Source organism: Entelurus aequoreus, linkage group LG19, assembly GCF_033978785.1.
Source record: "Entelurus aequoreus isolate RoL-2023_Sb linkage group LG19, RoL_Eaeq_v1.1, whole genome shotgun sequence".
In the NCBI taxonomy this organism is placed as follows: domain Eukaryota; kingdom Metazoa; phylum Chordata; class Actinopteri; order Syngnathiformes; family Syngnathidae; genus Entelurus; species Entelurus aequoreus.
Genome location: NC_084749.1, coordinates 14,231,031 through 14,252,050, shown reverse-complemented (window position 1 = coordinate 14,252,050; position 21,020 = coordinate 14,231,031). Strand labels below are relative to the sequence as shown.

Here is a 21,020-nt window from a genome sequence, read left to right as displayed (position 1 = left end):
CAGTCATTAAATGTAAGTGTGCAGTCATTAGGTGAAAGTGTGCAGTCATTAGGTGAAAGTGTGCAGTCATTAGGTGAAAGTGTGCAGTCATTAGGTGAAAGTGTGCAGTCATTAGGTGAAAGTGTGCAGTCATTAGGTGAAAGTGTGCAGTCATTAGGTGAAAGCGTGCAGTCATTAGGTGAAAGCGTGCAGTCATTAGGTGAAAGTCTGCAGTCATTAGGTGAAAGTGTGCAGTCATTAAATGTAAGTGTGCAGTCATTAAATGTAAGTGTGCAGTCATTAAATGTAAGTGTGCAGTCATTAGGTGAAAGTGTGCAGTCATTAGGTGAAAGTGTGCAGTCATTAAATGAAAGTGTGCAGTCATTAGGTGAAAGTGTGCAGTCATTAGGTGAAAGTGTGCAGTCATTAGGTGAAAGTGTGCAGTCATTAAATGTAAGTGTGCAGTCCTTAGGTGAAAGCGTGCAGTCATTAGGTGAAAGCGTGCAGTCATTAGGTGAAAGTCTGCAGTCATTAGGTGAAAGTGTGCAGTCATTAAATGTAAGTGTGCAGTCATTAGGTGAAAGTGTGCAGTCATTAGGTGAAAGTGTGCAGTCATTAGGGGAAAGTGTGCAGTCATTAGGTGAAAGTGTGCAGTCATTAGGTGAAAGTGTGCAGTAATTAGGTGAAAGCGTGCAGTCATTAGGTGAAAGTGTGCAGTCATTAGGTGAAAGTGTGCAGTCATTAGGTGAAAGTGTGCAGTCATTAGGTGAAAGTGTGCAGTCATTAGGTGAAAGTGTGCAGTCATTAGGTGAAAGTGTGCAGTCATTAGGGGAAAGTGTGCAGTCATTAGGTGAAAGTGTGCAGTCATTAGGTGAAAGTGTGCAGTCATTAGGTGAAAGTGTGCAGTCATTAGGTGAAAGCGTGCAGTCATTAGGTGAAAGTGTGCAGTCATTAGGAGAAAGTGTGCAGTCATTAGGTGAAAGTGTGCAGTCATTAGGTGAAAGTGTGCAGTAATTAGGTGAAAGTGTGCAGTCATTAGGGGAAAGTGTGCAGTCATTAGGTGAAAGTGTGCAGTCATTAGGAGAAAGTGTGCAGTCATTAGGTGAAAGTGTGCAGTCATTAGGTGAAAGTGTGCAGTAATTAGGTGAAAGTGTGCAGTCATTAGGGGAAAGTGTGCAGTCATTAGGTGAAAGTGTGCAGTCATTAAGAGGACAGACAATGTGGTGTAAAAGAGTAATTACGTCACCATGGGACAAGAAGTGGCGCGGGTGTGAATAACGTTGTACGTCTCAGTCTGTAAAAAAAAGACACCATGATTACAACATGATATTTATAACAAGTTACAACATGATAAAACAAGTTACAACATGATATTTATGACAAGTTACAACATGATATAACAAGTTACAACATGATATTTATAACAAGTTACAACATGATATTTATAACAAGTTACAACATGATATTTATAACAAGTTACAACATGATATTTATGACAAGTTACAACATGATATAACAAGTTACAACATGATATTTATAACAAGTTACAACATGATATAACAAGTTACAACATGATATTTATAACAAGTTACAACATGATATTTATGACAAGTTACAACATTGCCATCAGCAATATTTTTCCGGAAGATGATTTTCCCACTGACACAGGAATAATGAAGAGTGTGCATGTAATGCATTGTGAAAGTCAAATGAGTGAAGTATAACACATCAACTCACTGAGATGACAGCGCTGATTGTGTCCTTGGTGGCAAAATATTTCTTCCAGATCTGAGAAAAGTAGACAAGAAATACAATTAATAGACAACAATATTATGTTTGAACATAATCATGTGGACAACTGACTTTCCAAACATGCAGTCAGAAGTTCACATGAACTCATTAAGAGTTTATATATTTCATTGAATTCTTTGTGATTTATTTGAAGCACTCTTTTTGCAGCGTGGAATGATTACGCAACATCCAGATTGGTATTTTCTTGAAACCAAGAAAAGTTAAGTTTCATTTAGGATTTTAAGGTGAAAATTGCTAAGGGATATTTAACGGGGATGTACAGTATTTACATGTTTGAGAATGTACCGTAATTTCCGGACTATAAGCCGCTACTTTTTCCCCTCGTTCTGGTCCCTGCGGCTTATACAACGGTGCGGCTTATTTACGGCCTGTTCTTCTCCGACACCGACAAAGAGGATTTCGGTGGTTTTAGTACGCAGGAGGAAGACGATGACACAATGATTAAAGACTGACTTTTCATATACCGGTAGGCTGGTTATTTTGATAACGTCCAGGCGAGCACTTTATATTACTTTGCACCGTTGTATTATTTGTATTCTGCACGAATGCTGTTCGCCATGTCAAAGATGTGAAAGTTTGATTGAATGATTGAAAGATTTATTGTTAATATGATTGAATGATTGAAAGATTTATTGTTAATATGATTGAATGATTGAATGATTGAAAGATTTATTGTTAATAAATGGGACGCTTTGCGTTCCCAAACAGTCATCTCTGTCCCGACAATCCCCTCCGTAGTAGCAGGAACCCCTATATACTACGGTAATTACACATCAAAACCCTGCGGCTTATAGTCGGGTGCGGCTTATGTATGGAGCAATCTGTCTTTTCCCCTAAATTTAGCTGGTGCGGCTTATAGTCAGGTGCGGCTTATAGTCCGGAAATTACGGTATGTATCATTTTGACCATATCATTTTGATCCATTTTCAACCACTTGTCCCTCAAAGGTCCAAAATGAATTTTAAATCATTATTAACGAATACCAGGCCCCTGATAAGTATGTCAACTCGGTTGTGTCTATACTGTAATTCAGGGATGCCCAAAGTAGGGGCCAAATTTGGCCCGCTATAGGTAGACTTCCCAAACCTAACACATATTCACACTGACCTTTTAAGCTCACTAGGAGTGTCCTGATCCGAGATTGATATCACATATCAGCATAAAAAAACAAGTATTGGATTATATTGATTTGTATCTGAACTTTCCAATATTAGTTTCACTAAAAGCATGTTTACTTGTGCTAAGCTGGACATCCAGTTAACATCTAAATGTCCTCCAATTTCTTCTGTTTTAGTGAAGTCATTTACAAAAAGGTAAACATGCTAGGCTACAGGCTACTAGTAGCTACACAACAGCTAAGCACACAAGTTAGACACACGTGATAATAATTGAACAATATTGCAAAGTAAAATATCACATTTGTCAATATAAACAAGTATCAAATAATTAGTTGCATATTATTTACACATACAAAGTCTCCAAGGCGGAAGTGTATTAGAAAGTATCCAGTAACAAACGTGTTTGCATGATTCAACTTACTGTGTCATGATTAATTAGCTTAATTAAGAAGAAGTCATTGAAAATAACTACCACTCCACTTCAACTTAAAGACAGCATAAGTCCATTTCAGACATTTTATAATAAATAGTTTAGTGTTTTTCCATCCCGACCGTAGTTCTGTTTAAATCATTTCACTTGATCAAACACTTCCCAACATTCCACACTACAAAATAATACAAGTACGTATAATTTCGGCTGATATTGTACCGCATTAATATCAGTATCGTATTGGAAGTGAAAAAGTTTGGGTCACCCTTAAAGCTCACACCATCATTGATGGCATGTTTGCAAGGCTCACTAGTTGCCATCTACCATTGTTATTGGTACTAAATAGAGGTGTCCGATAATATCGGGCTGCCGATATTATCGGCCAAGAAATGCTTTAAAATGTAATATCATAAATTATCGGTATCGGTTTAAAAAAAGTACAATTTATGACTTTTTAGAACGCCGCTGTACTGAGCGGTACACGGACGTAGGGAGAAGTACAGAGCGCCAATAAACCTTAAAGGCACTGCCTTTGCGTGCCGGCCCAATCACATAATATCTACGGCTTTTCACACACACAAGTGAATGGAAGGCATACTTGGTCAACAGCCATACAGGTCACACTGAGGGTGGGCGTATAAACAACTTTAACACTGTTACAAATATGCGCCACACTGTGAACCCACACCAAACAAGAATGACAAACATATTTCGGGAGAACATCCGCACCGTAACACAGCATAAACACAACAGAACAAATACCCAGAACCCCTTGCAGCACTAACTCTTCCCGGACGCTACAATATACACCCCCGCTACCCCCTCCTCAACCCTGCCCACCTCAACCTCCTCATGCTCTCTCAGGGAGAGCATGTCCCAAATTCCAAGCTGCTGTTTTGAGGCATGTTAAAAAAAAATAATGCACTTTGTGACTTCAATAATAAATATGGCAGTGCCATGTTGGCATTTTTTTCCATAACTTGAGTTGATTTATTTTGGAAAACCTTGTTACATTGTTTAATGCATCCAGCGGGGCATCACAACAAAATTAGGCATAATAATGTGTTAATTCCACGACTGTATATATCGGTTGATATCGGAATCTGTAATTAAGAGTTGGACAATATCGGAATATCGGCAAAAAAGCCATTATCGGACAGCTCTAGTATTTTTCCATCCCTACCGTAGTTCTGTTTGACTGGTTTCACTTGATCAAACATTCTCTAACATTTCACACAAAAAAATATCACAAGTACCGTATTTTTCAGACTACAAGTCGCAGTTTTTTTCCATAGTTTGGCCGGGGGGGCGACTTATACTCAGGAGCGACTTATGTGTGAAATTATTAACACATTACCGTAAAATATCAAAATAATATTATTAAGCTCATTCACGTAAGAGACTAGACGTATAAGATTTCATGGGATTTAGCGATTAGGCGTGACAGATTGTTTGGTAAACGTATAGCATGTTCTATATGTTATAGTTATTTGAATGACTCTTACCATAATATGTTACGTTAACAGACCAGGCACGTTCTCAGTTGGTTATTTATGCCTCATATAACGTACACTTATTCAGCCTGTTGTTCACTATTCTTTATTTATTTTAAATTGCCTTTCAAATGTCTATTCTTGGTGTTGGCTTTTATCAAATACATTTCCCCAAAAAATGCGACTTATACTCCAGTACGACTTATATATGTTTTTTTCCTTCTTTATTATGCATTTTCGGCCGGTGCGACTTATACTCCGGAGCGACTTATAGTCCGAAAAATACGGTATGTATAATTTCGGCTGATATTTTACCGGATCAATAACAGTATCGTATTGGAAGTGAAAAAGTTTGGGTCACCCTCAAAGCTCACACCATCATTGATGGCATGTTTGCAAGGCTAACTAGTTGCCATCTACCATAGTTATTGGTACTAAATATTGGAACTGTTTGGCTATTTGTGTGTCACGCTTAAAATTGCTGTGTTTGACCCGCGGCCAGTTGGCACATTTTCACTTCGGCCCTTGGTGCCAAAAGGTTTGTGTACCCCTGATGAACTCTGCTAATTTAGCTAATTGTATTCTTTTTAACCTAATAATCATGGATTCAGTTACTTAGCGCCACTGTATATGCTGGGTTTTTAAATACAGTTCACGTTTAATCTTCTATTAATATTTTCCACCTAATGCATTTCAATTCTACCATAATTACTGCAAGTCTAGTGTTGCTACCTTTTCACCTCACCTCTGCAATCTCCTCACCCGTCTTGTCCTGGATCAGCTCCAGGTTGAGGATGGAGCTCAGCATCTGAAGGACATGTCACCGTCATCCTCAGCCTCATCTTGCAGAAAAGCACAAGACTCACCTTGTTTTTGGTGAAACTGGCTGATGTTCCATCGCCGGCTGCAAGCTTGTTTCGCTTCTCCAACTGCAAAAAGTCCCACAAAAGAAAAAAAAACAAGGTCTACTTTTGCATTTCCAAACAATAATCTTGTCACCTAGAAATGAACTCAATCAACATAATTGTGTGAATGCTCCAAAGCATACACACATGTGGTTGTTTTTCTTCTTCTTCTTCTCCACATTTTGGCGTGCTCTACCTTCCACATTTTTCACCCGATTCAAACTGTTCCAACTTCAAACTGTTCAGCCTATTCGGGAATCGCGGGCTTTCCCTTGATAAATTCCAAAAATTCCCAAGATTTTCTGGGACATTTTTACCATTTAAAATGAATTGGCCAACTTTTCACCATTTCCACATCTTTCAACCGCTTCAAACCATTACACCTTCAACATATTGCACCATCCTGGAAATTCAAGTTAAAAACAAATCCAGGATTTTTCAGAATTCCTGGTTTTCCAAAGTCCTATTTCCACCCTTATAATCCTTCCATATTTTTAAACCCACTTCAACCGTTCCACCGTCAAAACATTCCTCTTAATCAGGACAAAAAACTAAGTTGTTTTTTGAACTGGAAAAATTCCTTCTGTAATAACATCTGTCAATTCAACATGTTACTACCGTAATTTCCGGACTATAAGCCGCTACTTTTTCCCCTTGTTTTGGTCCCTGCGGCTTTTACGACGGTGCGGCTTTTTTACGGCTTACGGTAACCAGGGGCGCGCACTACCGAGGATGCGCGAGACCGAGGCAGACATCTGGCGCCAGGTAACGAGAGCAAAACAAAGAGTAGGAGAGCGTCAGCGACAGTTTGCGCGAAGGAAGTGTTCATGCAAACACCCTCAATATGGAAAACAAACGGAGAAGTGCATATGATGCCGCTTTTTAGTTAAAGGCAATCGATCTGGCTGTCAAAGAAGGAAATGGAGCTGCTGCACGTACCCTTGACATCAATGAATCAATGGTGAGACGTTGGAGACGGCAGCATGAAGAACTGATTCAATGCAAAAAGACAAAAAAATCCTTCAGAGGTAATAAAAGCAGATGGCCGGAGCCGTTGATTCCACTGACGAAGAGGAAGGTTTTGAGAGCGAGAACAAAGGAGAGAGAGTGGCTGACGACGCCATTATGGACCTGTTCTTCTCCGACACCGACGAAGAGGATTTCGGTGGTTTTAGTACTTAGACTTAGACAAACTTTAATGATCCACAAGGGAAATTGTTCAACACTGTAGCTCAGTTACAATGATGGAAAGTGTAAGGATGGAAAGGACAATGCAGGTATAAATAGACTAAAAAAATCTATAAAAAAAATCTAACATATATACGAATATATACATAGTATGTGTACAGAATATTTTATATACAGATATATTATATTATGTCTATAACATATGTACAATATAAACCAATGACCATGTACAATATTACAGTATATACAGTATATATGACAGCAGCAGCATAAAATATAGAGTAGGTCCAGCAGGAGGAAGACGATGACACAATGATTAAAGACTGACTACCAGTAATACCGTTGTATTATTTGTACTCTGCACGAATGCTGTTCGCCATGTCAAAGATGTGAAAGTTTGATTGAATGATTGAAAGATTTATTGTTAATAAATGGGACGCTTTGCGTTCCCAAACAGTCATCTCTGTCCCGACAATCCCCTCCGTGGTAGCAGGAACCCCTATATACTACGGTAATTACACATCAAAACGCCTGCGGCTTATAGTCGGGTGCGGCTTATATATGGAGCAATCTGTATTTTCCCCTAAATTTAGCTGGTGCGGCTTATAGTCAGGTGCGGCTTATAGTCCGGAAATTACGGTACTTCAACATTTCTCGACCGATTTGAAAAATTCCAACACCAAATATTTCAACTCATTCAAGTTTTTTTTTGCCAATTTCAAATTCCCGCTTTTTCCGAAATTTCCACATCTTTTGGAAATTCCCATTGAAATGAATGAGACATTCTTCAAAGTTCATCTGATTCAAACGGTTCCAACTTCAAAATATTCAACCTGTTTGGGAATTGTGTGCTCTACTTCAACAATTCTAAAAAAAAAAAATCCCTGATTTTCCATAATTCCTTTTTTTTTTTTTTTTTTTTTTCATTTTCCCCATTCAAAATGAATGAGCCATTTTTCAAACTTCCACAATTTCCACAATTTTCAACCTATTCAAACCATTCCACCTTCAACACATTCCACTCATCCTGGACATTCAAACTAACACTTTCTCAAGTTCCAAACCAAATTCCAGTTTTCCTGGAAATTCTAACTCTTTAACATTCAAACTATTCTTACATTCATACTACATTCTATCAGCATTTCAGTTCAACTTCAGCATTTGGAGCATTCACACGCTATTTCTTCAGGAATTGCCTCATCTAGTTTCATTATTGTTGTAAGTCTGCGACACATTTATGCTTGATTTTATTCAAATTGACTCCACCTCCTGCTCCATGAACTTCACAAACTCTGCTTGCTTGGAATGTCCCAGCACTTCCTTCTTTGCATCTTGACGTTTTTCCATCCGTGCCTTCATCTCCTCAGGCTTGGAACTGAAAACCAAAAAAAAACAACACAAAATCGATCACTCAATCTAATTTGATCTGTAGAGCCCTTAATCACCAACGCCTACACAAACTCACAACGACATCCTCTTGATCTAAACCCACATCCGGGCAAGGAAATACTCAAAAAACCCCAGGTGGGGAAAAGTAGGAAACTTTTAGAAGGGATCACAGATGTAGGGACCCCTCTTCCAGGGTGGTCCGCTGCAAGCAATGGATGTCAAGTGGGTACAGTTATTGAAGTGTTCAATTAATTAGCTATCTGCATTTCTCAACATGCATATTGTTATGATTTATACATTTTCAGGTGCATCCTTTACACACAAGGGTGTCCAAAGTGCAGCCCGGGGGCCATTTGCGGCCCGCAGGTAATTTTTTAACGGCCCCACGGCACATTCTAAAAATACGATGAAAAAAAAACAAACAAACATGTAAAGTGGTATAAAAGAGCAAACAGGTGAAATGTAACAAGAAAATGTTGCATTATTTACTCTAATAACACAAAGCTGCCATGCAGGCTGTTTCTTTCTTTAAAAAATAATAATGAATCAAAATCAATGTCATTATGAATTATTGACCTATTCAAGGCTCCAATTACATCACATTAAATATTCCACTTTGAGATATTTTGGGGGGAAAATGTTGCATATTTTTTGGTTGCCATTTAAAAAACGTTTTTTTAAAGAAGGGCCTAAAACTAACAAACAAAAAACAAAAACAACAATAAAACTTATAATTGACGGATAGATCTGAAGTTGATCTTGAGACTATTGTGGTAAAAGTTAAAAAAAATTTTGGATTTATTTTTTTAAACTTTACTGAGCAGTACCCTTTTGGATCCCCAATCATTTTAGTGGGCCTTTTTTTTTTTTTAAGTGTCATTGCTCAAAAGAATTATGAATTAAAATCAATGTTGTTATGAGTTATTGACCTTTTTAAGACTCAAATTATTATATAATCTCAAATATTCCACTTTAAAGTTTTATTGGGGGAAAATATTGCATATTTTTTATTTTTTTCCATAAAAAAACTCGGTTTTCCTTGACAAAAATGGCATACAACTTAAATCTTTAAAAGCGTTATATTGACAGATAGACCTAATGTTGATCTAGAGATTTAAACCTTGAATAATAATAATAATAATAATAATACTAAATAATGACACATTTGTAATATTTTTTTGACCAAAACCTTTTGGGGTCCACGGGATCAAGTCTGAGTGGAGGCCTAAATGTATCTTTTTTATACATATATTGTATTGGTTTTTAAAATAAAAAATATCAAAATGGCCCCCGCTTGCTTTGATTTGTCAGTGTGCGGCCCTCAGTGGAAAAAGTTTGGACACCCCTGGTTTACACAAGTAAAGTGTTACATTTGAAGTGTTACATTTGAAGTGTGCTAGTGGAAGTGTTACATTTGAAGTGTACTAGTGGAAGTGTTACATTTGAAGTGTGCCAGTGGAAGTGTTACATTTGAAGTGTACTAGTGGAAGTGTTACATTTGAAGTGTACTAGGGGAAGTGTTACATTTGAAGTGTACTTGGGGAAGTGTTACATTTGAAGTGTGCTAGTGGAAGTGTTACATTTGAAGTGTGCTAGTGGAAGTGTTACATTTGAAGTGTACTAGTGGAAGTGTTACATTTGAAGTGTGCCAGTGGAAGTGTTACATTTGAAGTGTACTAGTGGAAGTGTTACATTTGAAGTGAACTAGGGGAAGTGTTACATTTGAAGTGTACCAGTGGAAGTGTTACATTTGAAGTGTACTAGTGGAAGTGTTACATTTGAAGTGTACTAGGGGAACTGTTACATTTGAAATGTACCAGTGGAAGTGTTACATTTGAAGTGTACTAGGGGAAGTGTTACATTTGAAGTTTACTAGGGGAAGTGTTACATTTGAAGTGTACTAGGGGAAGTGTTACATTTGAAGTGTGCTAGTGGAAGTGTTACATTTGAAGTGTACTAGGGGAAGTGTTACATTTGAAGTGTGCTAGTGGAAGTGTTACATTTGAAGTGTACTAGGGGAAGTGTTACATTTGAAGTGTACTAGTGGAAGTGTTACATTTGAAGTGTGCCAGTGGAAGTGTTACATTTGAAGTGTACTAGTGGAAGTGTTACATTTGAAGTGAACTAGGGGAAGTGTTACATTTGAAGTGTACCAGTGGAAGTGTTACATTTGAAGTGTACTAGTGGAAGTGTTACATTTGAAATGTACCAGTGGAAGTGTTACATTTGAAGTGTACTAGGGGAAGTGTTACATTTGAAGTGTACTAGGGGAAGTGTTACATTTGAAGTGTACTATGGTAAGTGTTACATTTGAAGTGTGCTAGTGGAAGTGTTACATTTGAAGTGTACTAGGGGAAGTGTTACATTTGAAGTGTACCAGTGGAAGTGTTACATTTGAAGTGTACCAGTGGAAGTGTTACATTTGAAGTGTACTAGGGGAAGTGTTACATTTGAAGTGTACTAGGGGAAGTGTTACATTTGAAGTGTGCTAGTGGAAGTGTTACATTTGAAGTGTACAAGTGGAAGTGTTACATTTGAAGTGTACTAGTCCTTTGGCGTTTAAAAATTATTTTAAAACCAAAAAGTTTATCTCTGACATTGTTATGTGGCAAACGACGCTAGCTGACCTGCGGATGTTGTTGATCTTGTCCTGGTACTTCCCGTAGTAAGGATTCTTCTCCAAGTCTTCTTCCTCTTTCCGCACCGAGAAGGCCCGGAACCGAGCCGGGACCAGCCCAGGAATGAGTGGCCTGATACCAGCCGCCTTCACGGCAATCATTCCTCGGTACAAACATGTCATCTGGACCAAGGCTGCCGCCATCTTCCCGTCACTACTGTCCGACATCTAGAACAGTCCGAGGAGGAACTGCTGTTGATATATTGGTTCCTCCAAAAGGAAGGTGAGACAACATCGAATAAGTGAACATTCATTTCCTTCATTCTCATGAAAAGTAATACATTACAGTTAATACAAATATTAACGGCACAATAAAACAAATCACAACAGCAATAAGTAACTTCCGGTTCAGCTGTTTTTTTTTGTTTCTGTTGACTCGTGATTTTGTTGTTATATTAAATGTAGAATGTAAAAATAACCGTTTTTAGAATTATGTAATTATTGTTTTTTGATACGAAAAAGAAGAACGTATTGTTTATTTCCATTTCATTTTGAGATACACAAAAAAGTAACAAACAAATCCGTTTTTTTCTTCATAATCAAATTCATGAAAAAAATAATTTTCAAGATCAATGAAATGATTTTGCTTTTAATTTGTTGATCGTGATTATACAGTAGGTCCGCCCTATTCTTGAGTTTGAGTTGGTTTGGAACATGCATGCATACATGATGCATCACAATTTCCAGTTTCTCTATTCAACATGTTCGAAAAGGAGTAGGAAAAAGCAGAGCTTATTTAATCCTACCCCTTTTCCTTTACATAGCAGTTGCTAAAACTTTTGTTCACTTCCTCTTCTCAATTTATTCACAATATACTCCATAAGTAATAACAATAAAAAATAAACAAATAAATAAATAATAATTGGTGAAGTAAGTTATATTTAATGTGGTGATATGAGTAAGATTATCTTGAAAATGAATGGATGGATGAAATAAATTCAGAATATTTATCATCGTTCTTCTTTTTTGTACTTATATTATTATAAGTACAAAGTATTGCTCTTATAAATACAATGTGTATTTATAATATGTTGTGAAAAGGAAATTTCATATTTTTTTTGGAAGCTCATCTCGTACTTGACTTTTTTTTATAGGGTTACGCGCAATAAGTGTTCAACTTCAGCCTAAACCCTTGCGGTCTGCAACATTTAATTTTTTTAATTTATGAATGTACGACGGTTTGTTTATGAACGTACATCGGTTTGTTTATGTAAAACTGTTTGTTTATTTTGTTGACCATTGACCGAAGAAATAATAAACTAAACTAAACTACTTTGTAAACACTTTAAGTTTGAAGAGTTGGGGGTAGTGTTCTAAAACGAAAAACAAATGGACACAAAAGCCATAAAATGCGTATTTTTTTTTTACTAATATTCCAACTCTATAATAAACATTTTATTATACAACTAAACTACCTTGTAAACACTTTTAAGTTTGAAGAGTTGGGGGTAGTGTTATAAAACGAAAAACAAATGGACACAAAAGCCATAAAATGCGTATTTTTTTTTACTAATATTCCAACTCTATAATAAACATTTTATTATACAACTAAACTACCTTGTAAACACTTTTAAGTTTGAAGAGTTGGGGGTAGTGTTATAAAACGAAAAACAAATGGACACAAAAGCCATAGAATGCGTTTTTTTTTTAACTAATATTTAAACTCTATAATAAACATTTTATTATACAACTAAACTACTTTGTAAACACTTTAAGTTTGAAGAGTTGGGGTAGTGTTCTAAAACGAGAAAAAAATGGACACAAAAGCCATAAAATGCGTTTTTAAAAAAAATAATATTTAAACTCTATAATAAACATTTTATTATACAACTAAACTACCTTGTAAACACTTTAAGTTTGAAGAGTTGGGGGTAGTGTTCTAAAACGGAAAAAAATGGACACAAAAGCCATAAAATGCGTTTTTTTTTAAACTAATATTTAAACTCTATAATAAACATTTTATCATACAACTAAACTACCTTGTAAACACTTTAAGTTTGAAGAGTTGGGGGTAGTGTTCTAAAACGAAAAAAAAATGGACACAAAAGCCATAAAATGCGTATTTTTTTACTAATATTTAATTTCTATAATAAACATTTTATTATACAAGGGAATAAGCAGTAGAAATGGATGGATGGATGGACGTTAAACTAAGTTACATTACATGTTAACACAGCTGGAGAACGTTGAGTGAATTGACTTGTAAGGCGGCGCCCTCTGCTGGATTAATAGCTGCACTACTCTTTTCCGCTTGTATATAAATAAAAATATATAATACAAAATAAAATAAATGAAACCACTTTCTATTTAAGTTAGGGTATAGAAAAATATTAGTATCAATTTTAAGTTATGCTACCAATAGTAACACATCTAATCCGAATAAAACACAGGGCAAATATTTTAGGCGAATATTAAAAAAACAGCATGTTTTTGTCAATTTAATAATAAAGAACAGTTGTAAATATTAGTTAAAAAATAACAGCAAAAAAATAAAAATAAACAGAAACACGACTGGAATATCGATCCCAAATCATCATGTCACCCTGGTATTGACCCCATTCTGATATCACCCATGGTGTCGACAGTTGTATCGGCCCTCGTCCCTACGTTGCAGAGCTGCTGGAGCTCCTTCAGCAGTAAAGCAGTGAAGTACCAAAGTAGCGAGAATCAATCAGCGCTGAAGATGCTCTCCTTGACCGTGACGACGATGTTGCTGACTGCACTCAGCGTGGCAGGGAGCAAACAGAAAGACTTTTATTCCTTCAAAGTTGTCAACAGCAGAGGGAAGTTGGTATCACTGGACAAATACCGGGGTTCGGTAAGTCTTTTTTTAAAATTTTTTTTAACTCATATTTCTGGAATGTTGCATCATAAATAACATGTGTTGGTGCTACTTTTACACTCTTTGTGTAAAGTTGCTACTGTGACGTCACCTTCCGAACATGAACGCGTCGTACGTGGCAACTTAATGGTTGACTTGAACAACTTTCCCACTTTACTTTGAGCATCGTACTTTTCGTCTTACAACTTGGTTAATAAACATAAACGTGATTGTAATAGTGATTGTTACTGCAGTAATACTGTAAAATAGCATAATTAGTGGGTTTACTTATAAAATAATTACATGTTTTAATTGTGTCATTTCTTTGGATATTTAATCAATCATGCACTATATTAATTTATATTATTATGTGTTGTCAATTTGTACTTCTTTATGTCATTGCCTGAAATAAATAAATAAATAAAAATACATATGATATACTTTTTTCTCTCAGACTTTATTAATCACAGCTAGTTTGTTAACATACAGTCGTGGTCAAAAGTTGACATACACTTGTAAAGAACATAATGTCATGGCTGTCTTGAGTTTCCAATAATTTCTACAACTCTTATTTTTTGTGATAGAGTGATTGGAGCACATACTTGTTGGTCACAAAAAAACATTCATGAAGTTTGGTTCTTTTATGAATGTATTATTGGTCTACTGAAAATGTGACCAAATGTGCTGGTTCAAAAGTATCCATACAGCAATGTTAATATTTGCTTACATGTCCCTTGGCAAGTTTCACTGCAATAAGGCACTTTTGGTAGCCATCCACAAGCTTCTGGTTGAATTTTTGACCACTCCTCTGGACAAAATTGGTGCAGTTCAGCTACATTTGTTGGTTTTCTGACATGGACTTGTTTCTTCAGCATTGTCCACATGTTTAAGTCAGGACTTTGGGAAGGCAATTCTAAAACCTTAATTCTAGCCTGATTTAGCCATCCCTTTACCACTTTTGACGTGTGTTTGGGGTCATTGTCCTGTTGGAACACCCAACTGCGCCCAGGACCTGATGATTTTAGGTTGTCCTGAAGAATTTGGAGGTAATCCTCCTTTTTCATTGTCCCATTTACTCTCTGTAAAGCACCAGTTCCATTGGCAGCAAAACAGGCCCAGAGCATAATACTACCACCACTGTTTTTGACGGTAGGAATGGTGTTCCTGGGATTAAAGGCCTCACCTTTTCTCCTCCAAACATATTGCTGGGTATTGTGGGCAAACAGCTCCATTTTTGTTTCATCTGACCACAGAACTTTCCTCCTGAAGGTCTTATCGTTGTCCATGTGATGTCAGATTTTAGAATGGCCTTCCCAAAGTCCTGACTTAAACGTGTGGACAATGCTGAAGAAACAAGTCCATGTCAGAAAACCAACAAATGTAGCTGAACTGCACCAATTTTGTCCAGAGGAGTGGTCAAAAATTCCACCAGAAGCTTGTGGATGGCTACCAAAAGCGCCTTATTGCAGTGAAACTTGCCAAGGGACATGTAAGCAAATATTAACATTGCTGTATGTATACTTTTGACCCAGCAGATTTGCTCACATTTTCAGTAGACCCATAATAAATTCATAAAAGAACCAAACTTCATGAATGTTTTTTGTGACCATCTAGTATGTGCTCCAATAACTCTATCACAAAAAAAATAAGAGTTGTAGAAATTATTGGAAACTCAAGACAGCCATGACATTATGTTCTTTACAAGTGTATGTCAACTTTTGACCACGACCGTATATTAGACGCAGTGTTAAATCCAACAAAAAAATGCATGTTTGATTCCCCATAATTCATCACAAGTAGAATAAATACTGGGTAAATAAATACAAAAATATTGGGTTTAAATAAGAGCTGTGCAAACTGTTACGCTAAGCATTCAGAAATATGATTATCTAGACCAGTGTTTTTCAACCTTTTTTGAGGCAAGGCACATTTTTTTCATTTAAAGATCCGGAGGCACACCACTAGCAGAAAACGTTAAAAAATGAAACTCCACCAGGGCCTCCTCGTGCCTTATTTTGAGTTTGTTGGTGTTTTCCTGTGTGTAGTGCTTTAGTTCTTGTCTTGTGCTGTTATTTTGGTGTTTTCCTGTAGCAGTTTCATGTCTTCCTTTGAGCGCTATTCCCCGCACCTGCTTTGTGTTAGCAAGCAAGACTATTGAAGTTGTTGCTATTCTTCTTTGTGTAGACATTGTTGCTTGCCATGTCATGCACGGATGTACTTTGTTTACGCCGTCTCTGCTCCACATGCTGCAAGTTTTTGCTGTCGTCCAGCATTCTGTTCAGTTTTACTGTCATTTTGCATAGCCATCCCTATGCTTCATTGCCTTTTCCTTTTGTTCATTTTTGGCTTAAGCGTTACATACCTTTTTACCTGCACGCTGTGGTCTGCATATTGGGATCACAGTTCTACAGCCGAGTTCTGCACAGCACGGACACTAAGGAACGGCACAGTATTTGGAGATTATAATTATTGATTTGCAAAAAAATATTTTTTGGACCAATTAGGTGAAGTTGCATAATTTCCCACGGCACACCAGACAATATCTCACGGCACACTAGTGTGCCACGGCACAGTGGTTGAATATCCCTGGTCTAGACCCATACCAACATATAAGGTGACGGAAATCATCATATCCGATAGATTGCGGACATGCCATCAATGATTGTGTGAGCTTGAAAAAGGCCTGTATGAATATATATTACATTTAGCAAACTACCAATTGGTGGACCAAACAAAATGACTTAGAATGGCCTTCCCAAAGTCCTGACTTAAACGTGTGGACAATGCTGAAGAAACAAGTCCATGTCAGAAAACCAACAAATTTAGCTGAACTGCACCAATTTTGTCCAGAGGAGTGGTCAAATTTGGCCCTCGTCTAGTTACACAGAATTACCACACGTACACAGAGACTTCCGTTTTGGTGCAAAGTAAGCTTCAAAATAAAAGCATGGCAGAATTGAACCTGGAAGCACAGCAGCTAACAAAATGCAAAAAACATTTTTATTTAGGTTGTTAGTACTGTGGACAATCCAGACATGGCCATATTTTTGTCATATTTTTATTAATGCTATTTTTTGGTACATGAGGGGTGGATGATACATGATTTCCTTGGACTCCTACAGTCGTGTATTTGTGAAGATTTGAAAAGACGAAAACGGGATGGATGAAGTAAGCTGGGTTATTTTTGCGTTACTTCAGGTGTCGTTGGTGGTAAACGTGGCCAGTGAATGTGGCCACACCGAGGAACACTACAAAGGCCTGCAGAAGCTCCAGCGGGACTTTGGGCCGTATCACTTCAACGTGCTGGCGTTCCCCTGCAACCAGTTTGGGCAGCAGGAGCCCGGCAGCGACAAGGAGATCGACAGCTTTGTGCGTCGCGTCTACGGCGCGTCCTTCCCCTTGTTCAGTAAAATCGCCACTGTCGGAATCGGAGCCAACAACGTCTACAAGTACCTGCTTGGTAGGTTGCATGCGCACCGTCATGCCTCCCTTTTACTTTGATACGAACTAGGGATGTAACGATATGACAATGTTATATCACGGTTATCGTTATTATCGCGGTACTGTTGAATGTGCTCAAAAAGTACTTATACACACAGTGAAACATTTTGACCTAGTAATTAAAAAGAAACACTAAACCTGTTGAAAACCCACCATTTGGAAGGTTTTTGTTTCTTATGCTTCACTGATAGTGTTTAGTTTTTTATCTGTTTTATTGGCTAAGCTTTTATTGATTTAAATATTGGTTTGTACTGTAGCACTCAAAGATGGACTTTAATGAAAAGTGAGTAACAAATAAAATGTATTATTATTATTTATTATTTCTGGCGGGCGTTGTGGCATCCGACTCTGTTCAGCGGTCATTGAACGCACCATAAAAAGACCTGTGTCTCGTATTCCAGGGTATAGAACAATCGCTCTGTTCTAAGAGTGAATATCGTAGTTAGTCCGACAGTAATATGTTCAAATAAGTTAAGATTGGGGTATGCCTTTTTCTTTTTTAACGGGGAACGACATTAATGTCTCTTGTTTTCATGTTATCATTTAAGATTCTTTTGCCAGCCGTTTTTCAAAAATAGTTAAAACCTTATATGTTTGAAAAACTGCCATCAAGTAGGACAGGGGTTCCTAACCTTTTTGACCTCAGGGCCCAACTTTTCCACTACAGAGGGGCCCAGGACCCACTTAAATAGTATTAATACTGAATTAGTAATGTTATTCTTGATTTTTTTTATTAATATGAAAACATGTGTAAATCACACAGATTATTCATTTAACACATAAGCTTTAGGCTGATTAGAAAAACAAGTACTAATCAAATATATTGCATAAAAAGGGACTCAAATAACTGACAACAATACATTTACATATAATAATGTTGCGTTAAAATAAACTAAATTAAGAATGAAAATGTTTTTAACTTAGCTGTCAATAAAATTAAAGTGCAAATTAAAATACAGCTTCACCACTTTAGTCATAATTCTTTCACTTAAATGCAAACAAACAGACTTCTTCTGTTTGTTTAATATTGTTATTACTGCCACAAGTGGTGTAAGAGAGTATTACAACGGGAGTACCGCTGCGGCCCATACGGACCACAGCCGAGAAAGATATTTTCTTTAGGCCCAACAATTAAGAAACACTGAAGTAGGGAACGTAAGTTGCTTAATCAGCAAATCGGGCAGTAACAACCACCACTATTAGATAGCCGGCAGATAGCGCCGTTAATTGCCAGCTAGCTTAAGTGCTAACAAGAATACAAGACACATTTAATATATCTCAATCTAAATTTGCTGTCATAGCAACTAAAGTATTTAATTGTGCACATCAGAGCGGTAAATATAAATATACACTACCGTTCAAAAGTTTGGGGTCACCCAAACAATTTTGTGGAATAGCCTTCATTTCTAAGAACAAGAATAGACTGTCGAGTTTCAGATGAAAGTTCTCTTTTTCTGGCCATTTTGAGCGTTTAATTGACCCCACAAATGTGATGCTCCAGAAACTCAATCTGTTCAAAGGAAGGTCAGTTTTGTAGCTTCTGTAACGAGCTAAACTGTTTTCAGATGTGTGAACATGATTGCACAAGGGTTTTCTAATCATCAATTAGCCTTCTGAGCCAATGAGCAAACACATTGTACCATTAGAACACTGGAGTGATAGTTGCTGGAAATGGGCCGCTATACACCTATGTAGATATTGCACCAAAAACCAGACATTTGCAGCTAGAATAGTCATTTACCACATTAGCAATGTATAGAGTGTATTTCTTTAAAGTTAAGACTAGTTTAAAGTTATCTTCATTGAAAAGTACAGTGCTTTTCCTTCAAAAATAAGGACATTTCAATGTGACCCCAAACTTTTGAACGGTAGTGTACATGTGCGTTATTTGTTTTTAAATAAAGCTTGGTTAAAAGATTTCAGGTGCACGAAAAATAAAATTACATCCAAATCACGATTTTTATTCATCCCAATTCTAAATTGATTCATAATTTAAAAAAATTGAAGAATCCAATTTAAAAAATATGTTCCAAGGCCATCTTCATGTAATAAGGCAGAGCTTTTCTAGCCTGTTTTGAAAAATGTGTAGTATAATTTTTGTACCAAGTACATTGTGAGAATCGGTTTGAATCGAGAATTGATTCGATAAAATCGTCATTCCAGGAATAGGAATAAATGGTTAGATGCCCAAAGATTTACACCCGTAGTGTATAAATACTTTTTGAGCACATTCCCTGATAATGACCATGCTATAAAATGTTTATATCGCACACTAAAATATGATTGATGTCATTTTCTGGCAAAATGCTCTGAGGTTTTTAAAACTTCCAATAACTTTAGGTCATCCTAAGACTCACAACCAATAAGAACATTTCAAATGTTGCTCATAGTCAAGTAAAGCCACCCACATGCTCTTGCTCTTAACTTCATGTGAGATTATGATTGACTTCTCTGAGCCCATTTAAATAGGGCTCATGTGATGCAGTCATTAGACTCGGTTACAAACGCGACAATGGGAAAGTCAAAGGAACTCAGCACAGATCTGAAAAAACGAATCATTGACTTGAACAAGTCAGGAAAGTCACTTGGAGCCATTTCCAAAAAGCTTAAAGGTCCCAAGAGCAACTGTGCAGACAATTGTTCGGAAGTATAAAGTGCATGCTTACGTGGATTTTCTTCTTGCTTCCAGAGGTGTCTGGCAAGGAGCCCGACTGGAATTTCTGGAAGTATCTCATTGATGTGAATGGGAAAGTGGTGGATGCATGGGGACCAAGGGTCTCCGTGGAAGAAATCCGTCCTAAAGTAGCTGAAATGGTGCGGGAGATCATTCTGAAGAAGAAAGAAGAGCTGTGATGTCGCACGGGGAAATTTCGATGGATGAAACAAATGGAACATCTTCAGTCCACGAGAAAGCATTTTCTAAGCACTGATAAAACATTTTCCAATTAAATCAACACGTTTTTCTACAAACAAACTTGAGTGTTGCTGTTATTAGTGTCGAATCTGTTGAAGAATCGGGAGTAAACAAAACCAGTTCTAATTTATCTGAGAATATTCTCAATCATCCATATTCATGTATTCTCAGGTTATTAAGAGATCACAAGTGCACTGTTTTAGAATACATTCTGTCATAAAAATGACGTACAGCAGGAATTCTTAACTTTTTTGACCGGGGCCCAACTTTTCCACTACAGAGGGGCCGGAGGCCCACTCAAATATTAAGTAAGTAAGTCCATTTTATTTATAAAGCGCTTTTCACAGATAAAATCACAAAGCGCTGTACAAAACATAAGTGAAGTAAAACAACAATTCAATTAAATCATCAGGGGCAACATCATAAAAATTATACAAAGTGTATTAAAATTGATAATTAAAAGGTGCATTAATTAAAAGCTTTACTAAAAAGAGAAGTTTTAAAATGTTTCTTAAAAGTGTCAACACAGTCGAGATCACGGAGGGACTGGTGTGAGTTGTTCCAGAGTCTGGGAGCTATAGCCTGTAATGCCAGGTCTCCACGGATTTTAAAGCGAGTTTTTGGGATTTTTAGAAGACCCTGGCCTGAAGACCGGAGGCTGCGCCCTGAAGAGTAGGGGCATAGCAAGTCAGTGATGTACTGAGGGGCCCCACCATGCAATGCACGGAATGTCAGGACTAAAATTTTAAACTCAATGCGGAGTTTAACTGGAAGCCAATGAAGACTGGATAAA

The 21,020-nt window shown here is 37.1% G+C and overlaps 2 protein-coding genes across 3 annotated transcripts in view; one reads left to right on the top strand and one right to left on the bottom strand.

Moving 5' to 3' along the window:
• The window catches only part of atpaf1 (ATP synthase mitochondrial F1 complex assembly factor 1), a 28,101-nt gene extending 16,917 nt beyond the window's left edge, over positions 1 to 11,184 (bottom strand). For both annotated transcript variants that reach the window (XR_009822019.1, XM_062027953.1), the window contains exons 1-6: positions 10,942 to 11,184; positions 8,192 to 8,300; positions 5,699 to 5,761; positions 5,578 to 5,640; positions 1,717 to 1,767; positions 1,226 to 1,273 (exon numbers count right to left, since the gene is read on the bottom strand). Coding sequence is in view for 1 of the 2 variants with exons in the window: in XM_062027953.1 (XP_061883937.1) it covers positions 1,226 to 1,273; positions 1,717 to 1,767; positions 5,578 to 5,640; positions 5,699 to 5,761; positions 8,192 to 8,300; positions 10,942 to 11,159 (552 nt within the window). In the remaining variant the exon portion in view is untranslated. The remainder of the gene's footprint in view (positions 1 to 1,225; positions 1,274 to 1,716; positions 1,768 to 5,577; positions 5,641 to 5,698; positions 5,762 to 8,191; positions 8,301 to 10,941) is intronic.
• On the top strand, positions 11,092 to 20,272 carry gpx7 (glutathione peroxidase 7). The gene is made up of 4 exons (XM_062027955.1): positions 11,092 to 11,214; positions 13,606 to 13,809; positions 17,011 to 17,272; positions 20,003 to 20,272. Exons 2-4 carry the CDS (start codon positions 13,675 to 13,677, stop codon positions 20,164 to 20,166), a joined length of 561 nt encoding a protein of 186 aa, XP_061883939.1. The 5' UTR covers positions 11,092 to 11,214; positions 13,606 to 13,674; the 3' UTR covers positions 20,167 to 20,272.
• Positions 20,273 to 21,020: the final 748 nt, after the last annotated feature.

What these genes read in the sequence shown, in the direction of transcription:
- gpx7 (XM_062027955.1), top strand. Translation starts at nt 13,675, where the DNA reads ATGCTCTCCTTGACCGTGACGACGATGTTGCTGACTGCACTCAGCGTG. An exon ending in TGGACAAATACCGGGGTTCG is followed by an intron (nt 13,810 to 17,010) that starts GTAAGTCTTTTT and finishes GCGTTACTTCAG; the next exon opens with GTGTCGTTGGTGGTAAACGT. An exon ending in CGTCTACAAGTACCTGCTTG is followed by an intron (nt 17,273 to 20,002) that starts GTAGGTTGCATG and finishes TCTTGCTTCCAG; the next exon opens with AGGTGTCTGGCAAGGAGCCC.